This window comes from Leopardus geoffroyi, chromosome D3 (genome assembly GCF_018350155.1).
Source record: "Leopardus geoffroyi isolate Oge1 chromosome D3, O.geoffroyi_Oge1_pat1.0, whole genome shotgun sequence".
In the NCBI taxonomy this organism is placed as follows: Eukaryota; Metazoa; Chordata; class Mammalia; order Carnivora; family Felidae; genus Leopardus; species Leopardus geoffroyi.
The window spans coordinates 3411808-3426614 of record NC_059339.1 but is presented as its reverse complement, the minus strand read 5'-3'; the positions used below and the strand labels follow the sequence as shown (position 1 = coordinate 3426614).

General features: G+C 52.7%; 1 protein-coding gene across 1 annotated transcript in view; it reads left to right on the top strand.

Moving 5' to 3' along the window:
- TMEM132C (transmembrane protein 132C) overlaps positions 1-14807 on the top strand; it is a 308814-nt gene that overhangs the window by 90060 nt on the left and 203947 nt on the right. The window contains exon 2 of the mRNA XM_045459587.1: positions 13503-14394. Within this exon, the coding sequence (XP_045315543.1) occupies positions 13503-14394 (892 nt within the window). The remainder of the gene's footprint in view (positions 1-13502; positions 14395-14807) is intronic.

The window sequence follows — 14807 nt, the reverse complement described above, 5'->3', positions numbered from 1 at the left end:
ACGGAGCCTGCTTGGGACTCTCTCTCTTCCTCTCTCCCTGCCCCTCCCCTGCTTGCATGCGTGCTCTCTCTCTCTCTCTCTCTTTCTCTCTCAAAATAAACTTAAAAGGAAACATCAATATCGATAGTTATTTTTAACATAAATGATCTTCCCCTTCTGTGATCATTGTCACCCAATTCTGTCTACACAAAATCCATTCTCCCCTCCTGTTCCTTTACGTGTTAATTTGCTGGGGGTGGCAATGTGCCCGGTTAACAATAGTCACCTTTCCACATCCCCCGCAGCTGTGTAGTTATGAACCAATATTGGCAAGAAGTTATAAGCTGAAGTTTACTGGGAGAGTCTCCCGGGGAAAGCCAAGAAAGGAGCCAACATTCCTTAATATACTCACCTGGTAGAGACAGTGCTCCCTTCATTTTTTTTTTTTCCTCTCGGGAATTCAGATGCAATGGCTGGCTGGCTAGCAGCACTTTTGCGATCATGAGCGTGAACGCGTGCGTTAGAGACGGTGGTGCAGGAGGATGAACGGAGCCTGGGTCCTTAATGACTCTGTGAATAAGCCCTGGGTAGTGTTTCTGTGAGGCTCTATGGGAAAATGAATCTGTGGCAAAATGTGATTCAAACCGATACTTGTGTTTTTTGTGTAAGTGGCATTGTTCCGCAACCTCGTTTCAGCCGGTGCCGTTTCCTGCAGGTCCTCCCGCGCTGATATCTGTCATCGTCCGCTTTAGCTGCTGCCCTGTCGTAGCTAAAATGAACAGGTGTGCCGTGTGCCAGGCACGACTCGGGTCCTTTACATCGGTAGCTGCTCTAATCTTCAAACAGTCCCCTGAGGCGTGTGCCGGTGTTGAGTTCATTACACGGATGGGGGGCACAGGCAAGCTAATAAGGAAGCGGCCGGCCCTCACAGCCAGGAAGCGGCAAGGCGGGGATCGGCACCCGGGGAGCTGGCCCCCCAGCTGGCCTCTAGACCGGGCCCCTCCCTCTTCCCCGGGTTGTCCACAGAGTTCTGTCGTGTGGCTCCCTGCCGGGAAGCCCTCCACCCTCGCTGGGCATTTACATCATGTCCAATCTGGGGCGTCACAGTGGACCCTTCGGAGCTGCCCACCTGCGCTCGTGGGCGGGAGTGGCCCCGCGGCAGCTGGGGACCAGGAGGAGCCCAGCCAGCGGAAGGAGCACTGAAAATCCCAGCGGCGGCTGGCACAGTGCTCACCTAAGCGGCAGGGCCAGCTGGTGCTTGTGCGGTGACCGGCCCTTTCTCACCACTGACCCCTGCCCCAAGGGGGGAGGCGGCCGGCACGCGGCGGCCAGGGCCCAGGGCGGGTCTCTGCCCCTCCCCCTAGCACCCTGGGTCTCCCCCTTGTGCTCGGGGTTGTGGATGGGGGGCTGTTCTGCCATTCTTTCCTCTTCCGCTGGTCAGGCCTTGGTCCCAGGGAGAGAGGAGGTCTGGGCAGGGCCGCCCGAGTGCATTCTGACAAGCTCCGACCTCGGGCCCCTGGTGGCTCGGGCCATGAAGCGCCCGACTCTTGATCTCGGCTCAGGTCCTGATCTCACAGTTCGTGAGTTCGAGCCCCGCATCGGGCTCTGTGCTGGCCGTGCAGAGTCTGCTTGGGCTTCTCTCTCTCTCTCCCTCTCTCTCCCTCTGCCCCTCCCCTCTCCCATACTTGCTTTCTCTGTCAAAACTAAAAATAAAAAAATAAACATGAGAAGTTTGAAATGCTCCGTCCTCTTTCCCTTGTCCAGAGCTCTCTAGGTTGGTGAGTTTCCAAAGGGGAGGGCACAGCTTTCTGGAACAATCGCAGACAGAAATGGCCCCCAGCACCCAGGTCCAGCTGGATGCTGGGGGAGGGGAGGGAGGCAGGGAAGGCATCCCACGAGGACAGCGACACCGAGTGAACATCGGTCCTTGTCACCGTGTTCAGAAACAGCACTGGCAGCAAGCCTCGCGGACCCCGCCTCCTGCCCCGCGCAGACCCCTCCCCTCCCCCCCCCCCCACGCGTGGCTCCCGACCCCTGTCAGCATCCCCAGCTCGGTCCTTCTGCCTCACGCTCCCCATGGCCACCTTCTGCTGCTTCCTTCTCGCCGTCTGTGGCTCGTCCCTGTCCTCTGCTTGCAGCCCACTGAGCCTGACGCACGTGGTCGACTTGCGAGTGTCTTTTCCGACAAAAGCGAGGAGGCACAGGACACCGAGAAGGCTCTCGGGGAACGTTCGTTGAATGACGAGCACGCCTCATGCTATCCCCCGGTCGGTTTTCTGTGTGTGAGATTCTGTTAGGACAAAGATTGATGTCTTACCCCTGCAACGGTAAATAAGAACATGAGTGAGCTTACTGGGCTCATCAATAAAGAACAGGATGCTGAGTATCAGTTCAAAGGAAGCCCATCTCAGGCTGGCTTCTAAGCCGCGAAGGGAAAACTCCAGAGACCCCCGCCTTCAGGCGCTGCTGGATCCAGGGGCTCCCTCTCTTTCCTCAGCGGGAACCTGACTTTCAAGCAGGAATTCTGCATCTCTGGGCCGACACAGTGTTTAGAATAGTACTCCCACCGTTCCTTTAAGTACTTAAATGTTTTAGTGACTTTAACAAGGTCTGGCACCCTAACTCCGTCTTCCAGGCAGGACAGCGTCGAGGTGAGCACACAAGGGCTTCACTTCGAATCCTGAGTCTGGGATTCCTAGCTGTGTGACCTTGGGTAAGGCACTTAACCTCTCTGGGCCTCGTCTCCTTATGTCTGAAATGGGGTAGCAGGAGTACGTAACGCACGGGCCCTTGAAGGTCTATAGGAGTACGTGGCGGTGTGAGATGGTAGGAGATGAGCCACCCGGGCGTTGATCGTTGGGGCTGCTGTTTTCATCCTCCTGGGTCGATAACGCAGGCTCGTGAGGCCAAGATTCCATCTTCCGTTGTAGGGATTTTTCTTTTTCTCCTTTGGCTTTTTTTTAAAGAATTCTCCACCATACATTCTCCATTCTCCTCGGGCAGCTCTGTGTCAACATCTTCTTTCACGGGAGAAAAGTTAAAGACGGTGTCACGAACGAGAACAACACCTTCATCTTCTGGTGTATTCTTTCCTTTTTTTTTGTTTTTTTTTGTTTTTTTTTGTTTTGTTTCCTTCGCCATCAGGAAAGCATTTTCTACTTTGTGTCCTAAGACTTCTCATTAATATAATCATCCTAAATACTGGTGTAGCCAAACAAAACTACAGATGGTAACTAGCAGGCAAATGAGACTCATATGTGGGGAAAAATGAGAATGAGTCAATGGGATAGAGCAGAGGTTTTTTTGTTTTTAATTATCTGTAATTAGTGGGAAAGAAAATACATAGGCTATATTAAAAATAAGCTCTTTCTTTTTGAGGAAAAAGACCATCATAAAGAACGGGGATGCTGTTCCCTTTTATTGACATGAATTGAGATAATTAGAACTCTCAGGATTAATGTAAGGTTCCATCATAAATAATACCACCATCTGCGATAAATAGATGCCTGTCTCCTTGAATAGACACAGCGAAACATTCTCAAACCATAAGCTATATGAGCACCAAATGCAGCCATTTAAATTCTGCTATAAAGGCTTATATTATGCAATTCTAAATCCCTTCTGATGTTTGATCAATTTTTTTTTTTTTTTTTTTTTTTTTTGCTTCAATTTCCAAGCTGTTTTGGAAGCATAGTAAAAGCCGTGTTTACATTTCGGATCAATGAGCTAAACCTGGTGTATAATTCACATTGTAAAGGGCCCCGAAGAAAACACCAAGAAAGCCATCATCTGCCTGAAACACTACTCTTAGAAAGGCTTCTGCTCCATCAGAAGTCAGCCAATGGTAGCTCCCACTACCTGATTTTGTAGTCCCCAAGAAGAATGCGTTTACTTTTTTTCATGGTTTAAGAACATTTTTTAACGTTTATTTATTTTTGAGAGACAGAGCGTGAGCAGGGGAGGGGCACAGAGAGAGGGAGACACAGAATCCAAAGCAGGTTCCAGGCTCTGAGCTGTCAGCACAGAGCCCGACGCGGGGCTTGTACCCAAGAACCATGAGATCATGACCTGAGCCAAAGTCAGACGCTTAACCTACTGAGTCACCCAGGCGCCCTAAAAACATTTCTTTAAACGGTAATGTGGCTGACATGTGACAGTTCTATGAAATGTCGATTTCAGTGCCCATCAATAAAGTTTTATTGGAACAGGGACACGGTCATGAGTTTTCATTTGTCTCTGGCTGCTTTCAGGATACAATAGCAGGGCTGAATGGTTGCAAACAGAGGCCACTAGTCCCATAAAGCCTAAAACATTTACTCGCTAGACCTTGACGGAAAAAGCGGGCCCATCTCGTCTTTTTATGGCGTGCAAAGCCAACACCCTCCATTTGGACAAAGCCACAGTGTATCATTTTAGAAGCTTTTGGCTGAACAAAAAAACCGATGCATGATGGACATCCTTCGGTTGACCCAACAGGTAGGGGGGCAGGGAGGCAAGATCCAGAAGGTCCAGGTTACGCTCATCAGGATCCTCTTTGTTGTAAAGCCCACTTGCCACATTCCTGTGCTGTGCCCGCCATCGCCGACTCTGTCCCTGGCGATCTCGCTCATAGGTCCGGGATGGACGACCGCGTTACTGGGGACAATCCGGTCCGTCACTTGCTGTTGGAGAGAAAGACATTCGCTTCCCTGATTCTCTCAGAAGGGAGGACACTTCTTGCCCAGAAGCCGCAGCAAAGCCCTCCTCATCACTTCTTGGTCCCAACTGGTCCAGGACATGGCTGTCCAACCTCAGCATGGTTCACTTTGAGGCCAGGTGATGCTCTGTGGTGGGGCTGTCCTGTGTGTGGAAGATGTTGAGCAGTATCTCTGGCCTCCACCCGCGAGATGGCAGTAACGTTCCCCACCTCGACCACGAGGATCAAAGATGTCCCCAGACATTGTCAAATGCCCCCGGTGTCAGAAGTTGCCCTTATTTGGGAATCACCGGCTCAGGCCTGTACGTAACTGAACAAGTTACTGGGAACAGGTTTGAAATTCCCCGTTTGTCTTAAACCAGAGATTGGCAAATACGGCATCATGGGCTTTACCCAGCCCCTGCCTGTTTTTGTGTGGCTCGTAGCTGAGAATGGTTTTCACGTTTATAAATGACTATATAAGCACCTGTGTAGTATTGATTTTGCCTCTTGGCCTGCAAAACCCAAGATATTCATTCTACGGCCCTTTCAAAAAATGTTTCCCAACCCCTGATCTCAACCCTCCACCTTTATCCATCTTGAAATTAAATTCGTAATTGTGTCACCTATCGAAATACATAACTAAATCACGTCAGCATGGGGCCGTGTGCTAGGCAGGAAAAACATGAGCGGAGTAATGGTGTCTTAGTAGTAAAATAGCATCTCCATGCATGTCCTGGAGAACCAGATAAACCAGTCAGATGCCTCCTGTGCTTAGAGACCCCGTGGATGTGTCGGCCACAGATGCAGACTGGAGCGGACAGGTTTGGACAACTTGCGTTCGCAAGCAGATTGGGCATCGCTGATGTAATTTTCCAAAAGGATAAATACTTCACTAAGGTTTCATCAATTGAAGTACAATTCGACCCCACTAGTTGCAATACTGGAAAATGCACATTGTACAACATTGTTGCCCACCCCCCCCCCCAATGCCTTTTGTAGCCGTTCGAGATAGCTCGGTGGCTCAGGTATTTATGGTAGGTTTCTCACCCTTCTGGATGTCCACCAGAAGTCAGTGCCAGGCCGGGCAGGAGTCTGTCGTGTGGGGCCGTGTCATGCCCTGTAGGACATCTGGCAGAGCTGTCCAAATGCCCGTGGGGACCCACCCTCCGATCCTTGGGATAACCAGAAATGCCTCCAAGGTCCCCCGAATGCCATGTGCGCTGGGCTGAATGGTGCTCCCTCCGAAGACGTCTGTGCCCCAATCGCCAGGACCTTACACGGCAGAATGGACCCTGGAGATGCAATGAGCTTAAGGATTTAAGATGCGGGGATTCTCCTGGGCCACCCCGGGGTGCCCGATCATCACCAGGGTCCCTGTGGGAGGGAGGCAGGAGGTCAGAGGCGACAGAAGCCACAGGCTGCTGACTTTGAGGAGGGAGGAAGGGACCAAGGACCGCGGGCGTCTCTCGGCAGCGGAGAAGGTAAGGAAAGAGATCCTCTCTGCACCTCGCCACGAGGAACGCGGCCCTGCCCGCCCCCTCATTTTAGACTTTTGACCCGCAGAACGGCCAAATAGTTTTCACCATTCTCAGCTCCTCGGTTTGTGTCATTTATCACCACAGCAACAGGAAACGAATACACCAGCTCTCAGGGGAGCAGTTCCTTCGAAAGAGCCACAGCTGGAGCCCCAGAGCCCCCTGTGGACTTGGGGTCCACGCGGCCACATGACCACCGCTATTCGCTCGACTTCAGGAAAATATAAGTGCCGTGCAGTTGAAACCTTGCATTTTTAGACTTATGGCTCTACCTAGTAAATGTTTTCCTCCGTGCGTGCGTACCCAAGGCACCATTCTCACACTGATAGAGTTTCCAAGTGTTTAGAGAATTCGTCTTTGAAAGGCATATGCTCTCCTGGGGCCGGGGGAGCGATGGAGTCACACGTCAGGGTGATTATGGAGCTCTCCCCGAGAAAGGGGGGGCGTCCCCCCAGGGGCTCAGAAGGGGGAGAGGGGTACCTGCTCGTTTGAAGGAGAGCTTCTCTGTTCCGAAATTGCAAAACACACTATGTAATTTCAGCAAAGGATATTCAGGGGCCTTGTTCAGGAGAGGCACTGAAATAAAATAATCCATTTATCAAGGTGCCTTTTGTTTCAAGAAAAAAGAAACAACGCACCACATTTAGCAGAGAGAGACATTCTGTGTCTGGAGAATGTTAATAAATCACGAGCCCAGGAGAGGAGGAAAACCTCAGAATACTCCCGCCGGCTCGTGTTTCAAGTAAGCAGCGGTGGCTTGGAAGGGAAATCCTATCAGGGTTTTACTGCAGGCAATGGGGACAGGTAGGCTCTGTGTCCCGGGGGGTCTGACCCCAGGCAGCGGCGTCTGGGGCCCAGCGGCCCCCCCTGGACTCACGGAAGGGTCCGCCGTGCGTGCCTCACGCAGAGGTCATCGTGCCTCTTCTCGTCTCTGTGGCCTTGTAACCTCTCAGCACGGTTGGAATAATGGTCCTGCTCATCATGCTAAGAATGATAGTAATTATAAGAGCAAAACACTCTCTCTAGGTGTTGAGCGTGTTCTGGGGTATTTTGCTTCTTGCCTTCTGGGAGTTGGTTGTGAGCGGATTCCCCTTGTGGAAATGAGGGTTCTGGAGCTCGGAGGTTTAAGGTGTATATGCCGTGTGTACACACAGGTAGGGCTATCACATCGTGCAGCAGGGCTTCCTTGGGTTTGGTCTGACCTCAGGAACGGCCTTACGCCACAAGCGTGCCTGTCCTCTCCCGGATTGACGCGGGTTTGGCCAGAGTCCTTCCTCTGTCTCTTTTGTGCCTTTGGTGAAGCCCTGAACGCCTCACGTGCGAATCGAGTTAGTTTACGCTCTCCCAGCCTCAGCTTGACTGACATTCCCGGACTGGACGGATCTTTCTGGAAGGGGACTGTCCTGTTGACATCACTAGCCTCTAGCCCGTCGATGCCGGGAGCATCCCCTTCTCCCGGTTGAGAGAATCAGGAACGTTCCCAGGCATTACCAGGTGCCTGTCGGAGACAAAACCACCCTCCGTTGGGAACCCGTTGTGCAGCCTCAGACAAGACCACTGATGTTTTTTCTTAGAGCTCAAATACGCTAACTTTCCTAGGTGTTTGCTTCCCTCGGGGCAAAATGAGCACATATCCGCTTCTTTTTGTCTCTCAGACAATGCTTTTAAAATCAAATAGCAAACCCAACACAGCGTAAACCCGTCCCGTCTGGAGAGTCTTTGAAACGCTCATGTGCCATGTTTTACGTTCTCCAGCTGAACAGGAAAGCAGGACCTAGGATTTTTACCAAGTGCCCGAGGCAAGTCCACTGCTTACTCCATTCACAGCAAACCCCGGCCCCAACCCATGCCCCTAGACCGCCTTCCTGCTCCTCACGTGCCGAGGCCCCGAGCCTCTCCTGCTGGGATCCTCTGTTCATGCCCCCTCCCGGGGGGGTCCTGTCTCCCATCTGGCCGACTTTCATGTCCCAGCCCAGAGAGAATCAGCTCCGAAGAATCCTCTCCAGTCAACACATCCACAAATGAGCGTCGTGATGAAGGCGGTGTGCGTCCTGTTGGCCGAAAGGGTCATTTCCCCCCGTGTTATTGTGTCTGGGTGCAAGTGACACGGACCTCTCCTGTGTTCGCTATCTTAGAATCTCAAAAACCCAATTTCTGGCAGCAGCTTTCCCGTAGAGTTCTCCAATGAACACCTGATGGAGTGTTCCAATATCCCCAACACCGACAGGCAACACAGATAAAGAAAATGGATCAACAGGAAGGGAGACAGCAAATGAACGTGCTGTCAACCAGGAGGACAGATAAAAAGGTGCCACCATCAACTGCTCCCTTGTCCCCCTCTCTATGGCCTTAGGGAACCAGCATCGGACTTTTCCAGGGTTACTGTTTCAGATCAATGCAAATTACCGAATCATCCTATCTCTCTGGGAGACGTGGGAGCAGGTGAACCAGAAGGCGGGGGTGGACGTTTGTGCTCAATGGGTCACGGTGGCCATGGAATAGTTTCCTTGCCCTCGGCAGATCGAGGGTCGGGAGACAGATAGAGGGAAGGCTGGCAGTCCCCTCTGCTTCCTTAATCTGTTGGGTCGGGGTCCCCAAAATGTGAGATGAGTTTGGGTGATGGACAGGGTTGCAGCATGGGAGGACGCCCGTGGTTGATTTTGGGGGGTACGGGGACATGGTGTGAAGTCACCCGAGTCTCCCAAATGAGAAAGCGATTCCCTTTTCAGTTCTGTTTGGATTATTCTAATTCCATCAAGGAGAAAGTCTCATTTTGGTGTCCTGTGTCTTTAGCACCTCACACTCAATAACCTCCCCACTTCACAAAGAAAGGGCAAGTGTTAGGCTCAGAGCCATAGACTGGCAACAGTTGGGAGCATTGGGTCCACTGGGATTATCTAAACAAATGTATGAATTAATTGCCTGATGTTTGATTAAGTATTTACTTTAATAAGTTATCGATAAAATCATCGATTAAGTTGTAGTGCATAACTACACGGCTGATGTCATGAACGTGTTATCTGAGTGTCCGAAGCTTAGGAAACACCATCTTCGGTTTGAATTATTGTGTGTGCAGGGAGCTGTTCCTGGCCATCACGGCGTACATATGCTCAATAGATTCTTGTTTTTGAAGACTTTCTATTTTTAGACCAGGTTTAGGTTGATGGCAAAATTGAGGAGAAGATACAGAGAGTTCCCATGTACCCGGAGTCCCTCGTTTACGTTAGGGTTCACTCTTGGTGTTGTACCTTCTGTAGGTTTCGACAAATGTGTAATGACATGTGTCTAGTGTTGCAGTACCATACAGTATTTTCACTGCTCTTAAAAAATTCTCTCTGCCGTATTCGTTGGCTGAAGTAAGTCACGTGGCAACGTAGATGCAAGGAGTGGGCCAATAGACTCTTCTTCTTGAAGGGAGGGCTGCAGGGCCACATGCAAAAGGTATACATACAGGAGGAGAACTGGGTCCATTTTTAATTGCTGCACACAACTACTGTTTTGTCCCAAATGTTTGGCTCTATCTACCTACTCATCTGTCTACTTCCTATGCACCCATCCATCCATCCATCCATCCATCCATCCATCCACCTGTCCGTCCATCCATTCACATTGCTGTCCACTCATCCATCAATCCACCCATCTGTCCATCCATCCACCCACCTGTTCGTCCATCCATCCATCCATCCATCCATCCACCCACCCACCTGTCCGTCCATCCATTCACATTGCTGTCCACTCATCCATCAATCCACCCATCTGTCCATCCATCCACCCACCTGTTCGTCCATCCATCCATCCATCCATCCATCCATCCATCCACCTGTCCGTCCATCCATTCACATTGCTGTCCACTCATCCATCAATCCACCCGTCTGTCCATCCATCCACCCACCTGTTCATCCATCCATCCATCCATCCATCCATCCATCCATCCACCCACCCACCTGTCCGTCCATCCATTCACATTGCTGTCCACTCATCCATCAATCCACCCATCTGTCCATCCATCCACCCACCTGTTCGTCCGTCCATCCATCCATCCATCCATCCATCCATCCACCTGTCCGTCCATCCATTCACATTGCTGTCCACTCATCCATCAATCCACCCATCTGTCCATCCCTCCACCCACCTGTTCGTCCATCCATCCATCCATCCATCCATCCACCCACCCACCTGTCTGTCCATCCATTCACATTGCTGTCCACTCATCCATCAATCCACCCATCTGTCCATCCCTCCACCCACCTGTTCGTCCATCCATCCATCCACCCACCCGCCTGTCCGTCCATCCATTCACATTGCTGTCCACTCATCCATCAATCCACCCATCTGTCCATCCATCCACCCACCTGTTCGTCCGTCCATCCATCCATCCATCCATCCATCCATCCATCCATCTGTCCATCCATCCATGGAAACTGAAGCTCCCAGAATGTGAGAACTCGCTCAAGATCCCATGATGGTTCAGTAGGTCAACCCTTGACACCTCTGTGGCCAACCTTCATGCCTTTAACCACCGTACTAGACCCACTTCCTTCCTCACAGTGTCTGTCTCTTCTTGCTCACATCAAATCTCTCATGAACTGGAAAATTCGGAACTGCATTTAGCGGGAAGGTAAGAGCGAGGCTCTTTTTGCTCCGCCGGAAAGGTGAGGAGTGACCTACTTAAATAACAGAGAATCCCGAGAGAGAAGACAGCTAGACAGCACGCCCACTCCAGCTTTACTTTATAGAAAACAAAGTCAGCATTTACAAAAAAACAAAAGGTCCTATTTTAGGCTTTGTCGGGCATGGAGAATCCACAAAAACGTGGAAAAAAAGGAATCCCTACTTGCAGACAGAGTGAAAAACGAGGAGAAGGCTTCGTGGTGGTGCTTTCTTTGGCGGGGAGCACGCAGCACGCACGGGCTTAGCATCCTGCTCCGCTCCTTCGGAGAGCCTGCAGCCCCCTTTGCCCCAAACAAATCGGCCTCCAAATCTCCACGCTTTGGGGCTTCAGGGCGTTTTCGGAGAGGGACGGGCACCCGAGAATAAAACATCTGATGCGGCGGTTCAGCTCGGGTTTTATAAAGTATTGCAAAGTAGCTTAAATAGTCCATGAATCTTTTAAGGACACGGAACCAGAACTCTTTCTGGGATGTCCGACGCTGGCAGGGCCTTTTGAGGGTGATTTAACCCGGTTCTGGAATGGAGGGGAGAGAGGAGAGAGAGGGGTGTTACCCTTGTTACTGGTGGTGTCAGCTCACAGTCTCTGGCCAAGAGCAGGAGAGGACGCCGACTCTTTGAAAAGCCGTCTTGACAACCCAGCCCTTTTGGCCTCGGTGCCACCGAGGGCAGCTTTGATTGGCCAGCCGGTGTCCCTGCCGGGGGAGGATTAGGGGGGCTGCAGAGCTGAGAGGCACAGGCCGCCCCATGTGCTGGATGGGCTGTGCCTGCCGCGGTCAGGAGGAAGGCCAGCGGGGAGAGAGCACTCCCCTCTTCCTCAGTATAGGAACAGGGGGGCCGCGTCTGCGTTGCTGGGCTGGTTTTCAAAGACAAGGGCAAGGCCGTGGGCCTCGGGGGGCCTCGCAAAGTCAGCCACTGGGCGCTTGAACCTCCTAGTCGTGTGTGTAGTGAGTTTTCGTGAGCCACCCACGGTGCAAGTACGAGCCAGGGGGCACCTCTAGAGAGGAGAACCTTCAAACAGCAAGGAGCCTGCTGGCTGTATTGCCGGCCATGCCTGCGGGGGACAGAGAAGGGCGGGCAGGCGGGGGAGATGCTCTCTCCTGTCTCAGCGCCGAGCTCCCGCCCCCGGTGGGGACTCACTGGGCTGCAGACACCAGTCGGGGCTTTCCAACTCGGATGCACCTGGAGGTCAAGCAGGTGACTTAACTGAGCCCCGTGGCCTGCTGAGTGTCGCACCCGCTTGTTGCCGGGTCCTCCCATGTGTAAGGGGAAGCTGGAAACCCAGATGCCTCCCAGCCGTTAAAGATGGCTCCCATTCTTAGGGATTCTTTAAAACACTGAGGGCAAGGGGCTCCTGGGGAGCTCAGTCGCTGAAGCGTCCGGCTTTGGCTCAGGTCATGATCTCACGGTCCGTGGGTTCGAGCCCCGTGTCGGGCTCTGTGCTGGCAGCTCGGAGCCTGGAGCTGCTTCCAATTCTGTGTTTCTCTCTCTGCCCCTCCCCAGCTTGTGCCCTGTCTGTCTCTCTCTCTCTCAAAAATAAATAAACATTAAAAAAAATTTTTTGTAAATACTGTGGGCAAAACAAAGCCCATTGCCAGGCTGGGTAGGATGCCATAAGTGAGCAGTTTGCAAGATTGCCCCATTTGCCCTTTTTTTTTTCCCTGTTTTGACTTTATGAACTTTTTTGTTCTGCAAAACATTTAAACAATCCTTTACACGGGCAAGGTTATCACTTTGTTGAAAATTGCATTTGGATCTGGAGTCATAATTAGAAAGTGTTCCCTACACTCAGCTCATAAAGGAATTCACCCATTGTTTTCTTTCTTTTAGTACTGAAAAAAATTTATTTCCTTTTATCTAGATCACTGATTTACATGAAGTTTATTCGTGGGTATGGTGTGAGATCTAATGTTGTCTTTTGTCTCAGGTGGCTAGCCAGTTGTCCCAGAACCATTTCTTAAAGTGTCTCTCTTTGGGGCGCCTGGGTGGCTCAGTCAGTTAAGCATCTGACTCTTGATTTCAGCTCAGGTCTTGATCTCACAGTTTGTGAGCTTGAGCCCTGCATCAGGCTCTGCACAGACGGCCTGGAGCCTGCTTGGGATTTTCTCTCTCTCACTCTGCCCCTCCCTGTTCTCTCTCTCTCTCTCTCTCCGGCGCAAAATAAATAAACATTAAAAAAGCAAAAACAGAGGTCTCTTTTCGCCTCACGATTTGGGTACTGCCTTTATCACATGCTAAATTTCCAGATGCACCCGAGTTCTTTTATGGACCCCTCGGTTCCACTGGTCTGTTTCTCTGTTCACGTATCCCTGCCATTAAATGTTTTAAACTCACGCAGACCATTAATAAACATCCTGACTCTACACCCACAGGTATCTTGCCAGCTTTTTTGTTACATGGACATAGGAAATCGTCACTGCTGAATCGTTCCCAGGGAACAAAAATCTAGAGCTCCAGGCTCCAGTATATACTCGGCACAGTCCTTTACTGGCTGATCCCGGGAGGACCGTGAAAACGCTGGCCACGTGGGCTTTGGAATGTTCCTCCTCGTTTCTGAGTTGCTTGTGGGCCTGCTGTGTTCCCAGGAGTCCAGTAATGACCCCTTGTCTGTCTTTTTTTCTTGTCTCCCGTTGCCCCCGCAGTGATCGAGGGCCGCGGGGTCACCGACGACGTGCACAGGTTCTCCTCGCGGCCGCCCTACCTGCCCGTGAGCTACCACATCCTGGGGGCCGAGACCGCCTTCTTCCTGAAGGAGGCCAGCCAGGACGCCCTGCACAACTCCAGCCTGCGCACCAGAGTCGAGTCCTTCTTCACGTACAAGGCCACAAGGCCCCCGGCGCTCAACGCCAGCTACGGGCCCTTCTCCGTGCAGAAGGTGGTGCCCCTGGACCTGATGGTCCCTTCCAACCTGCTGGGGCCAGCCAGCAAGTTCGGCCTCAACTGGAAGCTGAGGGCGCACATCGTGCGGGACAAGGTGTACCTGAGCCGCCCCAAGGTGCAGGTGCTTTTCCATCTGCTGGGCCGGGACTGGGCGGCGCGGAGCCCGGGCGAGAGGCTGCCCTGCCTGCGGGTGTTCGCCTTCCGGGAGACCCGGGAGGTGCGGGCCGGCTGCCGGCTGCAGGGGGCCCTGGGGCTGTGCGTGGCCGAGCTGGAGCTGCTGGCCGGCTGGTTCGGGCCCCCCACCGTGCTGGCCGGGAGGAAGAAGGCGCCGGGGCCGCCCGAGGGGAGCCCCGTGGAGCTCTACTATGCCGTGCAGCCGGGGGACGGGCGCGGGGACTGTGCCGGCGGCGGGGACGCCAGGAAGGGCAACTCCATCCGGCCGGGGAGGGACGGGCCGGAGGAGGCCGTGCCCCGCCTGCAGAGGATCGGGAGCGTCAGCCTCTACCGGGCCCAGGACAGCGCCCAGCTCCGCGAGCTGCGTCTGGACAGCAACGTGGCCATCTGGCTGCCCTCCCAGCCCGTGAAACAAGGAGACGTGGTCACTGCCTACGTCAGCGTCGCCAACAACTCCACCGTGGACCTCTTCATCCTGAGGTAGGTGCCCCGCCTGGCCCGCGGCAGCCTGGGCCCTTGGGCCCCTGCGGGGACCCTCTGGCTTCGCGGTGAAGCCACGTTCTCGTGCATGCGGCCCCCCACGTGCATTTGGCAGCCCCTCTTACGTCGTGGGTGAGGGGGCGGGCGGAAGGGGGCCAGAAACCGCTTCCGAAGGAAACAATTGGGAAGGAATCGCTCTTCTTTGACCTTGAGTTGCCATCGAACTTGGAGGAGAAGGATGTGATTTTTCTTTCGCTTGAGCTCCTTTGTAGATAGGCAGACAGCACTTGGGTGACGGAGACCGTAAGGTCCCAGGGCCCGAGAAAAGACCTAGGGTTTTTGATGCTCCGTTTTGGGCGTGCGTGGGAAAAAGGGCAAGGACACGCCCTTTATAAAAAAAATCCTTGAGGTTC